Source organism: Saccoglossus kowalevskii, chromosome 1 (assembly GCF_978046115.1).
Source record: "Saccoglossus kowalevskii chromosome 1, keSacKowa6.1, whole genome shotgun sequence".
NCBI classification, from domain to species: domain Eukaryota; kingdom Metazoa; phylum Hemichordata; class Enteropneusta; family Harrimaniidae; genus Saccoglossus; species Saccoglossus kowalevskii.
This window is the reverse complement of record NC_140641.1, coordinates 2,909,586-2,922,835: the sequence shown is the minus strand read 5'-3', so window position 1 is coordinate 2,922,835 and position 13,250 is coordinate 2,909,586. Positions and strand designations below refer to the sequence as shown.

General features: G+C 33.8%; 1 protein-coding gene across 1 annotated transcript in view; it reads left to right on the top strand.

Annotated features, from left to right (window-relative positions):
• The window catches only part of LOC100367743 (ATP-binding cassette sub-family C member 5-like), a 100,735-nt gene that overhangs the window by 4,453 nt on the left and 83,032 nt on the right, over window positions 1-13,250 (top strand). The window contains exons 4-5 of the mRNA XM_085498344.1: window positions 372-519; window positions 3,743-3,976. Coding sequence (XP_085354470.1) covers window positions 372-519; window positions 3,743-3,976 — 382 coding nt within the window. The remainder of the gene's footprint in view (window positions 1-371; window positions 520-3,742; window positions 3,977-13,250) is intronic.

Sequence of the window (13,250 nt, the reverse complement as noted above, 5' to 3'; positions counted from 1 at the left end):
TTTGTAATCATCTAGTAATCATATCGTTTGAATTATTTGTAACCATCTAGTAATGATATCGTATGAAATGTTTGTAATCATCTAGTAATAATATCGTATGAAATATTTGTAATCATCTAGTAATCATATCGTATGAATTAGTTGTAATCATCCAGTAATCATATCGTATGAAATATTTGTAATCATCTAGTAATGATATCGTATGAAATATTTGTATTAATCTTGTAATCATATCGTACGAAATATTTGTAATCATCTAGTAATCATATCGTATGAAATATTTGTAATCATCTATATTTGTTGTCATATATATTATGCAATATGACGACGCAGTTTGACACTTAATTTTGTTCTATTTTATATTATTGTAGGTTTGATAGACTGTGGCAGAGGCAGCTAGAAAAGAACGGTAAGAATGGTGCGTCGATCTTCAAAGTATGTTTAAAGTTTGTCTTCACTCGAATCATCCTAGGCTCATGTTTAGGACTGGCTGCATTTATAATGGATTTGATTGGAATTGTAAGTATTCATTTTGTTTTCACTTGATTGACCAGACACAAATACTGCACCCAAAACTTCAGATCAATCGCTCAAAATGTTAATTTTAAACAAACGCTTGAAATGTTGGTTAGTTTTACAAAAAATTCAAAAGGACGGCGAAACCTCCATGGCCATTTTTTTTAAAATTAGCGTAAATCAGTTAAAGTGCACATAAAGAACAAATGCTTCAATTTTGACCTTTTTTAACCAAAATTAAAAATGGCGGTCAAACCATGTGACTGACCATTTTTACAGCTAGAGATGCTATATACTAAATTTGTAAAACTATTTCAAAGATTCAAGTTAGAAGCCATTCATAAAAACCTTCAGAAACGTTAATAATACATAAAAGATAAAAAGACAATCCACATAAATATATTCTTTGGTTCTAAAGAAGATTTTCAAGAATTGTTTGCTGTTTTTTATTATCCAATATGAGGGAGAAAGTCATTTGAAGTTTTTATACGTGAAATAGGTAGCCAGTATCCCAACAATTTTAAAACGAAATTCAGAATCCACCAGGTATCTTTTTAACAGGCATTTTGGAATAGTTGTGCTATTTTGATAAACAGTACCATCACAATTAACTAATAGTATGTAGCCACATATATACCTGTTGACTTAGCAACAACAAAAATTAAAAATCTAAAACTGTGATGAATAGCTGCCAAATATTTTCAGTAAATTAGTGATTGACAGACATATTTTCTTTGAGATAAATATTTATTGATACTTAAATAAACCTTGTTTTGTCAATTAATTGTTTTTTTTAAGCAGATGAACATGTTATGCTTATAAAAACACAGCTGGTAAATAAATTGATGGCTTAAGGATGTAAATATATGCTATGTTTCGTGACATTAACCAAGATGTCACTTATTTAGGTGATTTGGTTAATTGCTCTTCATTTAATGCAAAATCTTCAAATAAGTTAACTCTCCTACATACTGTTACATTTATTATATAATTTATTAATTTACATGATAAAACAAGACTGCTGAGATACCAACTAAACCCGACCCCTGTATTATAACTTTCAATATCGAAAGAGGAATCTAAATGGAGTACATTTTTGATAAAAATGCCCATACCAAAGGTTGTGTGGCATAATATTAATCTCAAACTTTAGTTGGACACTTCAGCTATTTCTTTTCGATGCGATTCTTGTACAATACTGTCAGTTTCCCTATTGTACCGGTACATTCACATATAAAAAAACTGACTGGGAAATAATGATATTTTAGAGCTAATGAAAAATAAATAATTGTTTGTGGGAAAGTATCTTTCTCTTCTCTTAGTTTGTCAAACATTCAATAAAATATGGATACACTGTCCCTAGGAGTCTGGAATAATGTAATGAGGCTGTCTTTCAACTGGGACTAGAGATTTTGAGGCAGTTGTGGTCAGTGCAAATACTGTAACATCAGGTAAAACAGCGTAGTTCCCCAACATGCTAGAAAAATTCCTTGAATGCACTTTGTTGTGTCTTGCACATGCTTTTTTGGCTGTCATCTGATTTTTCACCCCTGCAAAAAAGAACACAGAAATTATCATTTCAAGGTAAACATGTACAAGTTAGGACTCCAAGTTAATCACTTCCTGATTTTTAAAAAAAAATTCTCTAATAAAACATGTACACTGAAATGTTGGTAGAAATAGCACTTTTATAATGAATTGCCCAAATAACTTAATGAACCAACACAGCTCTGTACATATGCAGTAGTGGGGAAATATGTTCACATATATCCTACATTGAAAATATTTGCATTTTATCAGAAAATATGAAATGATGAGTGGCTAAGCCACTTTTAAAGCGCATTCCATTGACCATTCAACATGAACTTCTACAATTTATAACACACATAATGCAAACTATGATTTTAATGTTGAAATCTTATCAGAACTTTCATTAATGAAACCACAGGTGAAACTATGATAACAGAACCAGGTTCCTCAATTATACATGGGTAGATTAGTGATTTAACCAAATCCAGTTGGCAGGATGGCTTGGACATTGTTTTTTGATAACAGATGTGTTAATGCCTCCTTCTTGCACACCTTAAAGAAAGGGGAAATGTGCACATTTAATATATCGCAATCACAAAATTGACTCGACAAATAAATTATTCACTTTACTGGTTCATGCATATAGGTCACTGTCACGGCGTCACGTGAAGACAAAACTATTACTCACAGGCGCTCGGACCGTTTAACGGTTAAGACGGGAGTAGGGGGATGTCGTTGAAAGGCTAAATACAAATACGAAAATTACTGACATGAAAGCCATAGGTTTATCAAAAAAAACACAAAAACATTGCCTGGCCGTAATACATTAACTCATAGTGCAATAGTTAGATCGTTCTGACTGTATCAGTATAAAGTCGAAACAACATGCACGTAACTGATGGTTTATATTGCGTCGAATGCCACTCGTTAACATGATCGGTGACCGCCGCCTCACATGTGGTAATACAAGGTCATCAAAGTTGAAATCCGAATTATCTCAAATGAATTACATACATCAATCGTGATTGCTCACAAATAATAATTAAGTTTTTGTAAAAGTGACTAAAACTCACCTCAAATTCGAAATCCTCTATTGAATTCACATCCGTTCGAACATTACTTGCAGCCATAACCTAGAACGATGAGTCTGGCGTATGTGCAAAGTCAGACAGCTATTTTTGTAAGCCGCACTATGATTGGTCGACAAAACTCGTCGAAAACTGATCTCGTTGTACGAGATTTGTATAGACATTGAGTGAGATGTAGTTAGAGGCGACTGGGACACAATTTTCTAAGAACTGATTAACGGCAAGAAAAACCAAAAAATCGACATATTCAAATTAAAATACAAATATATAAAATATAAAGGGTTATAAAAAAAAGTAAAAAAAAATATAAAAAAGAAAATTGGAGCCTCATACCTACATCGGATTTTACAGTATCCATATATCACGTGTTATTGTATTGACAATGTATGGAAGCCACGTAATTCTAAGAGAAAATGTGCCTTACAATATTAGAAATTTACAAGAGTTGTAGTAATTTTAAAAGCGAGTTCTTTGTTTTACAATTATATTGTAAATAATTGTGCTGTATGTAGTGATATGAATGTCAAAGGTCAAATATATATTCCTACCCTCGCTATCACAATGTGTTTGAATAATTTTACTTACAAAATACAATTTGTTGTTTGTAGGCGATCGTATTGCGCACATTACTGGAATACGTCGAATTTGGTGAATATAATTTGTATTATGGATTGGCAATAGTTGTGTCTATGACTTTGGCGCCGATATTGCGTAGTTGTCTATTATCACTGTCATGGAGTATTTTGTTACGTACAGGGGTACGTCTACGCTCCGCTGCTCTCATGGCTGTTTATAACAAAGTACTCAGGGTAAACAGTTTGGAGGATAAATCTATTGGTGAGGTAAGGGATATTATTATAGCGTGTGAAACTAAAGTTATCGTGTTATGCTTATTAATACATTGTATAAATTAACACTCTCTTCTGGTTATTCTGGTGATCTGTAATTTTAATATTTTATTTGGGTTTCGAGCCTTATGGGGCAAAACCCTATTGTAATTGCTATGTTTATTTTTATTTTTGCGCCGTTTTTTAAGCGCTCTAACTTGAAAAATATTGCTGTGATTGATTTACTATTTTGCCTGCTGATTTTGCAGCCATGTAGGTCACATGACCTGGCCGCCATCTTAGATAGAACACAAACCGGAAGTGCTTAATTGCACCACTTTCTGAGGGTCTCGTCTCTTCGGGTTTTTTTGTGTGACATCATTGGCTCATGCATAGTAAATATCATAAATAAAATCTTTAGCGGTCATATGACCTTGGCCGCCAAATATCTCATTCTGCGAAGTTACTGAAGCAGATTTTTGAAAAATGGCTTCCTTTGGCAGCAATCTTGGATTTAGTAAAAAGTGAAAGTACCCTATAACTCATGAACAATTTACCAGATTGACACTGAAGTTAGCATACAACATCCCTTAAATAAGATGATTATGTGTACATGAAAATATTCCCCATGATTCAAGTGGTTTTGGCGGCCATCTTGAATTTATCCAAAAAATGCAAAAAACCTCAAAAATTTTTTTCTTAAAAACTGCTTGCTTGTTTGACAATCAATTTAACATATAGTATCTCTGTTGATAGCTCTACAAAGTTACTGAAGCAGATTTTCGAAAAATGGCTTCCTTTGGCAGCCATCTTGGATTTAGTCAAAAGAGAAATTACGCTTTAACACATGAACAATTTGCCAGATTTAAACCAAACGTGGCGTACAACATCGCTTCAGAAAGATGATTATGTGTTCATAAAAATATTTCCCATGATTCAAGTGGTTTTGGCGGCCATCTTGAATTAATTAAAATAAGGCTAAAACCTCGAAAAATTATCTTCTTAAAAACTGCCAGCTTGTTTGACAAGCAATTTAGAATATGGCACCTATGATGATAGCTCTACAAAGTTACTGAAGCAGATTTTTTTAAATGGCTTCCTTGGCAGCAATCTTGGATTTAGTAAAAAGTGAAATTACGCTATAACTCATGAACAATTTGCCAGATTTAAACCAAGCTTGGCATACGACATCCATTCAATAAGATGATTATGTGTTCATGAAAATATTTCCCACGATTCAAGTGGTTTTGGCGGCCATCTTGAATTTATCACAAAAATGCAAAAAACCTCAAAAAATTATCTTCTTAAAAACTGCTTGCTTGTTTGAAAAGCAATTAGCATATAGTATCATGATTAATAACATCAAACAACTCCTTAATTATGAATGTCATTGGACATATGACTATAAATGGTTATGTCTGCTGATTCCAATGTGTGTGGCTATGCAGCTATATTTTAATTTTATTTTTTTAAATTGTGTTTCTTTTTTTTGTCTTTTAATTACTGATATTTTATTGTTATTCCCTGAAAATAGTTGCGAATACAAGCGTTTGACAGCTTGCTACATTTGACACCCATTAGATTTGATGTGTTTTTGTGTGTGTTTTTTATTTATAAATTGGATGTGATTTTCCTGGCTTATTTATTTAAACATCTACTGTGTAATAAATTAATGATATTCAATTATCACAAGTTCACGTCGAATTCGCCAATTGTGTGTCAAACGTGTTAAGCACTGCAGAATAAATTTTATTTTAGGTTTAAATGATATACGCTTGTAGCGGGTGAGGAAAGTGATGGGGTATGACAACATATATCTGGGACTAAGGATTACATAAAAAAATTTGAAGATGTACATGAATATTAAGAAAATAATTAATTGTGCAACAATAACTACAAGAAATTGATTATGCAGTTTTCACCATATCATTGGGGGAGTCTGTGAGTGAGTGAATTAACAATAGCATTAACCTGGTCTCCTCTGTTTCTATCATCTGACTTGTTTTTCTACTTTGACGTTAAATAGTATTGACACTCCTCTCTTTTTTCATATCCATGATCATGCATTTATTCCTGTCGTTCTTTTCTTCACCGATGCTGCCATCTACATTCTTGCCAGGATATGATACTTGTGTCTTAAATCCTATGTCTGTTTGAAATTGTGAAAACTTGTCCACAATTGTCATGCCTCGTTAAAACAATCAATGGTATATATGGTCATGTGACACCATTGAAAGGCGGCGGTCGTCGTGCAGCGCGTGCTCGAACTTCACGTAAAAAAACGCGTTGTGTACGTCGCCATATCGAACAGGGAGCGGAGCGACGACTTCCGCAATTTAATATGCATATGGGTAATGCACCAAGCACTGCTGTTGACAGGAGCATGCAACTAATGTCGTAATGACGGCATCAGAAACGAAATATAAATAACATATCACAAAGCCACATAGAGTCATTTGACATCAAAAATACGACTGTTCAATTGACGACATGGGACGAGAGATATGACTTATATATCTGATGACCATGTAGCCTAATTAATATGCATAACTGTTATTTCCGTTAAAGATACTCTCATCGGTCAGTGCTATAATAACGAAATATACGATTAAAGTAACAGACAATCATATACACATACACATTAATTTTAACTTTTGTCGTGAAAATATAACAAGGTCAACAGTTGTGTGCTAAACGCGACCTTCAGAAAAATTAGATCTTGCGACGATAGGAAACAACATTCCATACTCACATATACATTTGTAAAGCATCACATAAATAAACTGGCCAAGAAATTATAAGTTACAAGTTCAGTACGATAACTGAAATCCAAGGACTATCTAATGACTAACCAGTACCTGACATTTCCTGTGTATCATATTGTAGCAGTCCCGCACACATTCACACCACTGGAATTGCGCATAGCGACCGATTGGATTTCCCGATTCGAAGCGTCAAATTCTATCTTTGCAACCGTAACATCAGGTTTTCTCCGAAGTTTAACTTCAGACATTGTTGTAAAATGTTAGGTTCGGTCATGGTAGTACATGATTCGATTCTTATAATATGATCAAAATACCAACAGTAATTGAATTTTACGCAAGCTAAATCTCTACCAACAGGAATGTTTAGCATAAATTCAAATCTTCATGAACTTATTATTAATATTATGTACCATTTTTAAAATAATTATAATTTCTCGTTATACTAATTTTTCACGGCACTCAGCTAATCATGACCGAAAAATGAATTATTTATTCAGTTTGCAACAACTTTCTTGTGTTACACTAACATTTTCAAAGAAAGATTTATACAAACAGATTTGCTGACAGTCTGCACAGCATTTCGGTAAATAAACTAAGAGTCAAACTAAAATAATTTCTGTTTCTATCAAATACAGATAATAAATATATATTCCGTCGACAGTCAAAGAATATTCGACGCCTGTTCATTCGGTGTGCTTCCTTTGCTAACGCCCATTGTTGCATTAATGTGTGCTGTATATACATTCATCCTCATTGGCGCTGCTGCTTTCATTGGAGCTGCCATATTCGTTGTTTTCTTTCCTATTCAGGTAAAGTGAGACAACGTTTGTACTTTCTATTGTGATATGGCGTGGTTAATGAAGACCACCACGCTATTATTATATCACTTATACTAGTTATACAGGCGAAAAATGAAATCTACTTTCGCCTAATGTCATGTTTTACTTGTTTTTAAATTTGATTCTGTCAGTATAGGACATATGCAAGATAAAATGTCAATACATGCACAGATTACATACACAATGTTTTGAATGTAAATTCCACAATTTGGCATGATGAATTATCAAACAAAACAACAACATTTAAATGATTGACTTTCATCCTAACTCAGATTATTGGATCGATATTGTGCAAAAATGCGACCACAAGTATCACATCAAGCAAAACCATTGTCGAGTTTCAAAAAAGCTGTAAATATCTTTTTTTCAATTAGTTCGATGTGTATCATTATAAAAACAAGAAATTCACGCAGGTATATTAAGTATTATACCGGGCCTTGCACAACGTGAAGCTTGAATGTCTTAATGTATGGAAAATGATATTTTATATGCTGATGATATGTGTATTTATTTCATAGTGTGGCTGCCGTTGCCCGAGCAACCTAATCTTGCAATCTGATTAAAATTCTATGTAGGTATGAGGCTCCATTTTTTTTTTCATTTTTTTAAAATATTTTTTTCTTTTTTATATAACCCTTTATATTATATATATATATATTTGTATTTTAGTTTGAATATGTCGATTTTCTGTTTTTTCTTGCCGTTAATCAGTTTTTAGAAAATTGTGTCCCAGTCGTCTTTGACTACATCTGACTCAATGTCTATAGAAATCTCGTACAAATTTCGCCCCAGGACCAGAAAATCAAAACACGGGTTACAAACGCGCCTGACCATTACTCGAAACATTGCGGCGTACTGCTGCTACTTTTGCGTGAGCTGGACCTAATACAACTTATTAACAGCATTTTTTTTCGATGATGCATCGTTTTCTAAAATAACAAGTAAGTAGCATTCATTAACCAGTTTGGTCTTGATTGCATTTCATTTCTGTTTGGTAGCAGATGAATTACATGTGCCAGTAATGTTGTTTTTTTTCGGCGTCGGTGTTCCGGTATCAACTTCAAGTCTTTTTTATCCCAATCACGATCTTTACTTGAAAATTCCTTTTAGTCGATCGTTTATAAACTAAGAATTCATGAAAAATGTTTTTTCAACTGCTCCCTGACAGATTGGTCACCGTCAACACGCATGTTTACAATTGGGGGAAGCAACGCTCGCTATCAATTCACCCCATGTTTGTTTGTTTTTTCAGAAAGAACGTGGCATCCCAGAAACAATTATCCTCCAGGGCAGATGAATGTATTGTTTGTGGATTCAGTTTTAGAAACAAACTACTAGTATTCGCGTGTCGATAGTATATATTTATATAATATTTTTGTTAATCACCTATATTGTATTTATTGATGTGCATTGCTCACAGCACAGATATCTCAGCTGAGAGGCTGCAAGCTCAGTGTACTTTTTTCGCCAACTGTTGTAATGCAAATTTCATACAAGTTACACTATGAGATTAATGCAGCACATGAATTAATTTAACATGGTAATTAGTATTTTCTCAGACATGATGCTGTACTATAATTTTTTTCCATACCAATTCTGTTTTGTTTTTTTATAATTATTGATGACTTCGTTGTTCTTGTCTGTGTCTGATCAGAATTGGTTCCATCTATTTTTTTGTCAGTGTTTTTGAGGCAAAATGTCTTAGTTTATATCTTTGGTCACACAAAGAAAAGATCCACCAGGTATCTTTTTAACAGGCATTTTGGAATAGTTGTGCTATTTTGATAAACAGTACCATCACAATTAACTAATAGTATGTAGCCACATATATACCTGTTGACTTAGCAACAACAAAAATTCAAATTCTAAAATTGTGATGAATAACTGCCAAATACTTTTGTTATTTGTATAAGAGTATTTTCAGTAAATTAGTGATTGACAAACATATTTTCTTTGAGATAAATATGTATTGCTACTTAAATAAACCTTGTTCTGTCAATTGTTTTTTGTAAGCAGATGAACATGTTATGCTTATAAAAACACAGCTGGAAAATAAATTGATGGCTTAAGGATGTAAATATATGCTATGTTTCGTGACATTAACCAAGATGTCACTTATTCAGGTGATGTGTTTTATTGCTCTTCATGTCATTGATGTCATTATTTGATGCAAAATCTTCAGATAAGTTAACCCTGTATTGTAACTTTCAATATCGTAAGAGGGATCTAAATGGAGTACATTTTTGATAAAAATGTCCATACCAAAAGCTGTGTGGCATAATATTAATCTCAAACTTTAGTTGGACACTTCAGCTATTTCTTTTTGATGCGATTCTTGTACAATACTGTCAGTTTCCCTATAGTACCAGTACATTCACATATAAAAAAAACTGACTGGGAAATAATGATATTTTAGAGCTAATGAAAAATAAATAATTGTCTGTGGGAAAGTATCTTTCTCTTCTCTTAGTTTGTCAAACATCCAATAAAATATGGATACACTGTCCCTAGGAGTCTGGAATAATGTAATGAGACTGTCTTTCAACTGGGACTAGAGATTTTGAGGCAGTTGTGGTCAGTGCAAAGACTGTAACATCAGGTAAAACAGCGTAGTTCCCCAACATGCTAGAAAAAATCCTTGAATGCACTTTTTGTGTATTGCACATGCTTTTTTGGCTGTCATCTGATTTTTCACCCCTACAAAAAAGATCACAGAAATTATCATTTGAAGGTAAACATGTACAAGTTAGGACTCCAAGTTAATCATTTCCTAATTTTTTAAAAAGAAATTCTCTAATAAAACATGCACACTGAAATTTTGGTAGAATGAGCACTTTTATAATGAATTACCCAAATAACTTAATGAACCAACACAGCTCTGTATATATGCAGTAGTGGGGGAATATGTTCACATATATCCTACATTAAAATATTCGCATTTTAGCAGAAAATATGAAATGATGAGTGGCTTAGCCACTTTTAAAGCGCATTCCATTGACCATTCAACATGAACTTCTACAATTTATAACACACATAACTATGATTTTTAATGTTGAAATCTTACCTGAACTTTCATTGATTAAACCACAGGTGAAACTATGATAACAGAACCAGGTTACTTAATTATACATGTAATTATATAGATTAGTGATTTAACCAAATCCAGTTGGCAGGATGACTTGGACATTGTTTTTTGATAACAGATGTGTTAATGCCTCCTTCTTGCACACCTTAAAGAAAGGGGAATTGTGCACATTTAATATATCGCAATCACAAAATTGACTCGACAAATAAATTATTCACTTTACTGGTTCATGCATATAGGTCACTGTCACGGCGTCACGTGAAGACAAAACTATTACTCACAGGCGCTCGGACCGTTTAACGGTTAAGACGGGAGTAGGGGATGTCGTTGAAAGGATAAATACAAATACGAAAATTACTGACATGAAAGCTATAGATTTATAAAAAAAAAACACAAAAACATTGCCTGGCCGTAATATATTAACTCATAGTGTAATAGTTAGATCGTGATGACTGTGTCAGTATAAAGTCGAAACAACATGCACGTAACTGATGGTTTATATTGCGTCGAATGCCACTCGTTAACATGATCGGTGACCGCCGCCTCACCTGTGGTAATACAAGGTCATCAAAGTTGAAATCTGAATTATCTCAAATGAATTACATACATCAATCGTGATTGCTCACAAATAATAATTAAGTTTTTGTAAAAGTGACTAAAACTCACCTCAAATTCGAAATCCTCTATTGAATTCACATCGGTTCGAACATTACTTGCAGCCATCTTGAAATAACCTGGAACGATGAGTCTGGCGCATGTGCAAAGTCAGACAGCTATTTTTGTAAGCCGCACTATAATTGGTCGACAAAACTGATCGTATGGGCATTGAGTCAGATGTAGTTAGAGGCGACTGGTGTCGTGGATGCTTATCCACTTGTGTTTTTCCTCATTGATTCATATTTGTTCTTTTTTATTCAGTTTTATTCTTTCGTATTCGTAATTTAGTTATATTATCAGATCATGTTTTGCTTTATCTATTCGTCTTTATTTTGTTCAATTACATGCTATATTAGCTGAGATACAACAATTGAAAGTTGTTACATGCCTGGAACTATACCGTAATGCATGTATCTCTACTGTAAAGAAACACAGATTCGGTTTACAAAGCCATTTAGTAATAACTACTATCAGCACGAACGCAATAGGAATCAGTTGCAAGGTCGATTTTAAGCTGATGTGCCAATATTGAAAACCTATCACTGTGTCTACCTCTTATTTTAATCCATAGGTGTGAATCCTACTGAACCCTATAAAAGGGGCATTCTCTCATGTATTTTTCAGTTGCATCCTTGTTACATTGTAGTTCCTTTGTTGTAACACTGTACGAATAAATAGTGTATTGTTTAAATGTACATTACGCTTCCTTTATTGTAACTCTACGATCCAATGCATGCAGTTTGAACCTGATCGAATGTGAGCGAATATCACCCACAACTGGGACACACACAATTTTCTAAGAACTGATTAACGGCAAGAAAAACCAAACAATCGACATATTCAAACTAAAATACAAATATATATAATATAATGGGTTATGAAAAAGAAAATAAAAAAAAAAGAAAATTGGGCCTCATACCTACATCGGATTTTAATCAGATTGCCTTATCTTGCTGCGTTTCCGCGCTTTGTTCAGCCTCGTTAATTTCTCGGCGTGCTATGTACCCGTGAAAGGCGTCTTCTTCCGAATTATACTACAGGTCATACTAAAAGGTACTGTAGTTTTGTTGTTTAGACTTGTTCCTGATTCTTTTAGTACTTCCACTCCTTTATTTTCCCTCGTGGCAGTTTTGGTGTTGTGCGCGCTCTGTACGAAGATTGATCCATTTTTCGCTTTCACTAAAAGTGAAACGCTCGCTTCACTGCATCTAGTTTTCGTCTTTATTTGCTGCCCAAGTATCATTTATGCTGCCAACGAGGTAGGTAACGTTTGAGGAGTACTAGGAAATTATTTGAGAAGACCTTTGTTATGTTTAGACTAGTTTCGGAAGCCTTATCGATTTAGTTGATTTATCGTAGCGTAGTTTACATGCCGAGTTGCCTACTGTCGTGTAGTTGAGTTTTCTTTACGATTATGCAAGTCGCATTCCATGTACAGTATGTAATCTATTTGTATAAGCGTAGATTCATGTCCAATTTTATCTATATTTTGTGTGTACATGTACGATAGATTCGTCTAGTCTCGCCACTAGGTGACGCACTATGCTTTAATATCATTGCCTATCTATTTGCATAGCAGCACTGGTACTTATTACAATATAAATACGCAACTTCATGTTATTATTTTCTGAACGTATACTCTTGTATTTCACAGTTTTGACGGTGTTACAATCTCCTTTATATTGTTTGTCATAAATAAAGTGAAGGTTGCATCAGTAATTTTCGTTGGTTACTGGGGCAGCTACAGTCAAAACTCGACAGTCAACAATTTCTGGTTGAAACTGTAGTCATTGCTGTGAGATCAAAGAAAGGATTTGCCTGCACTATCCACAGCATCGTATCGTATAAGCTGAACGTCCAGATGTCACTCGGATAGACTTGGCTACTATCAAGACAATCAATGGACACACGTAAGCACTGTATACAGCAGATGGAGGATACAG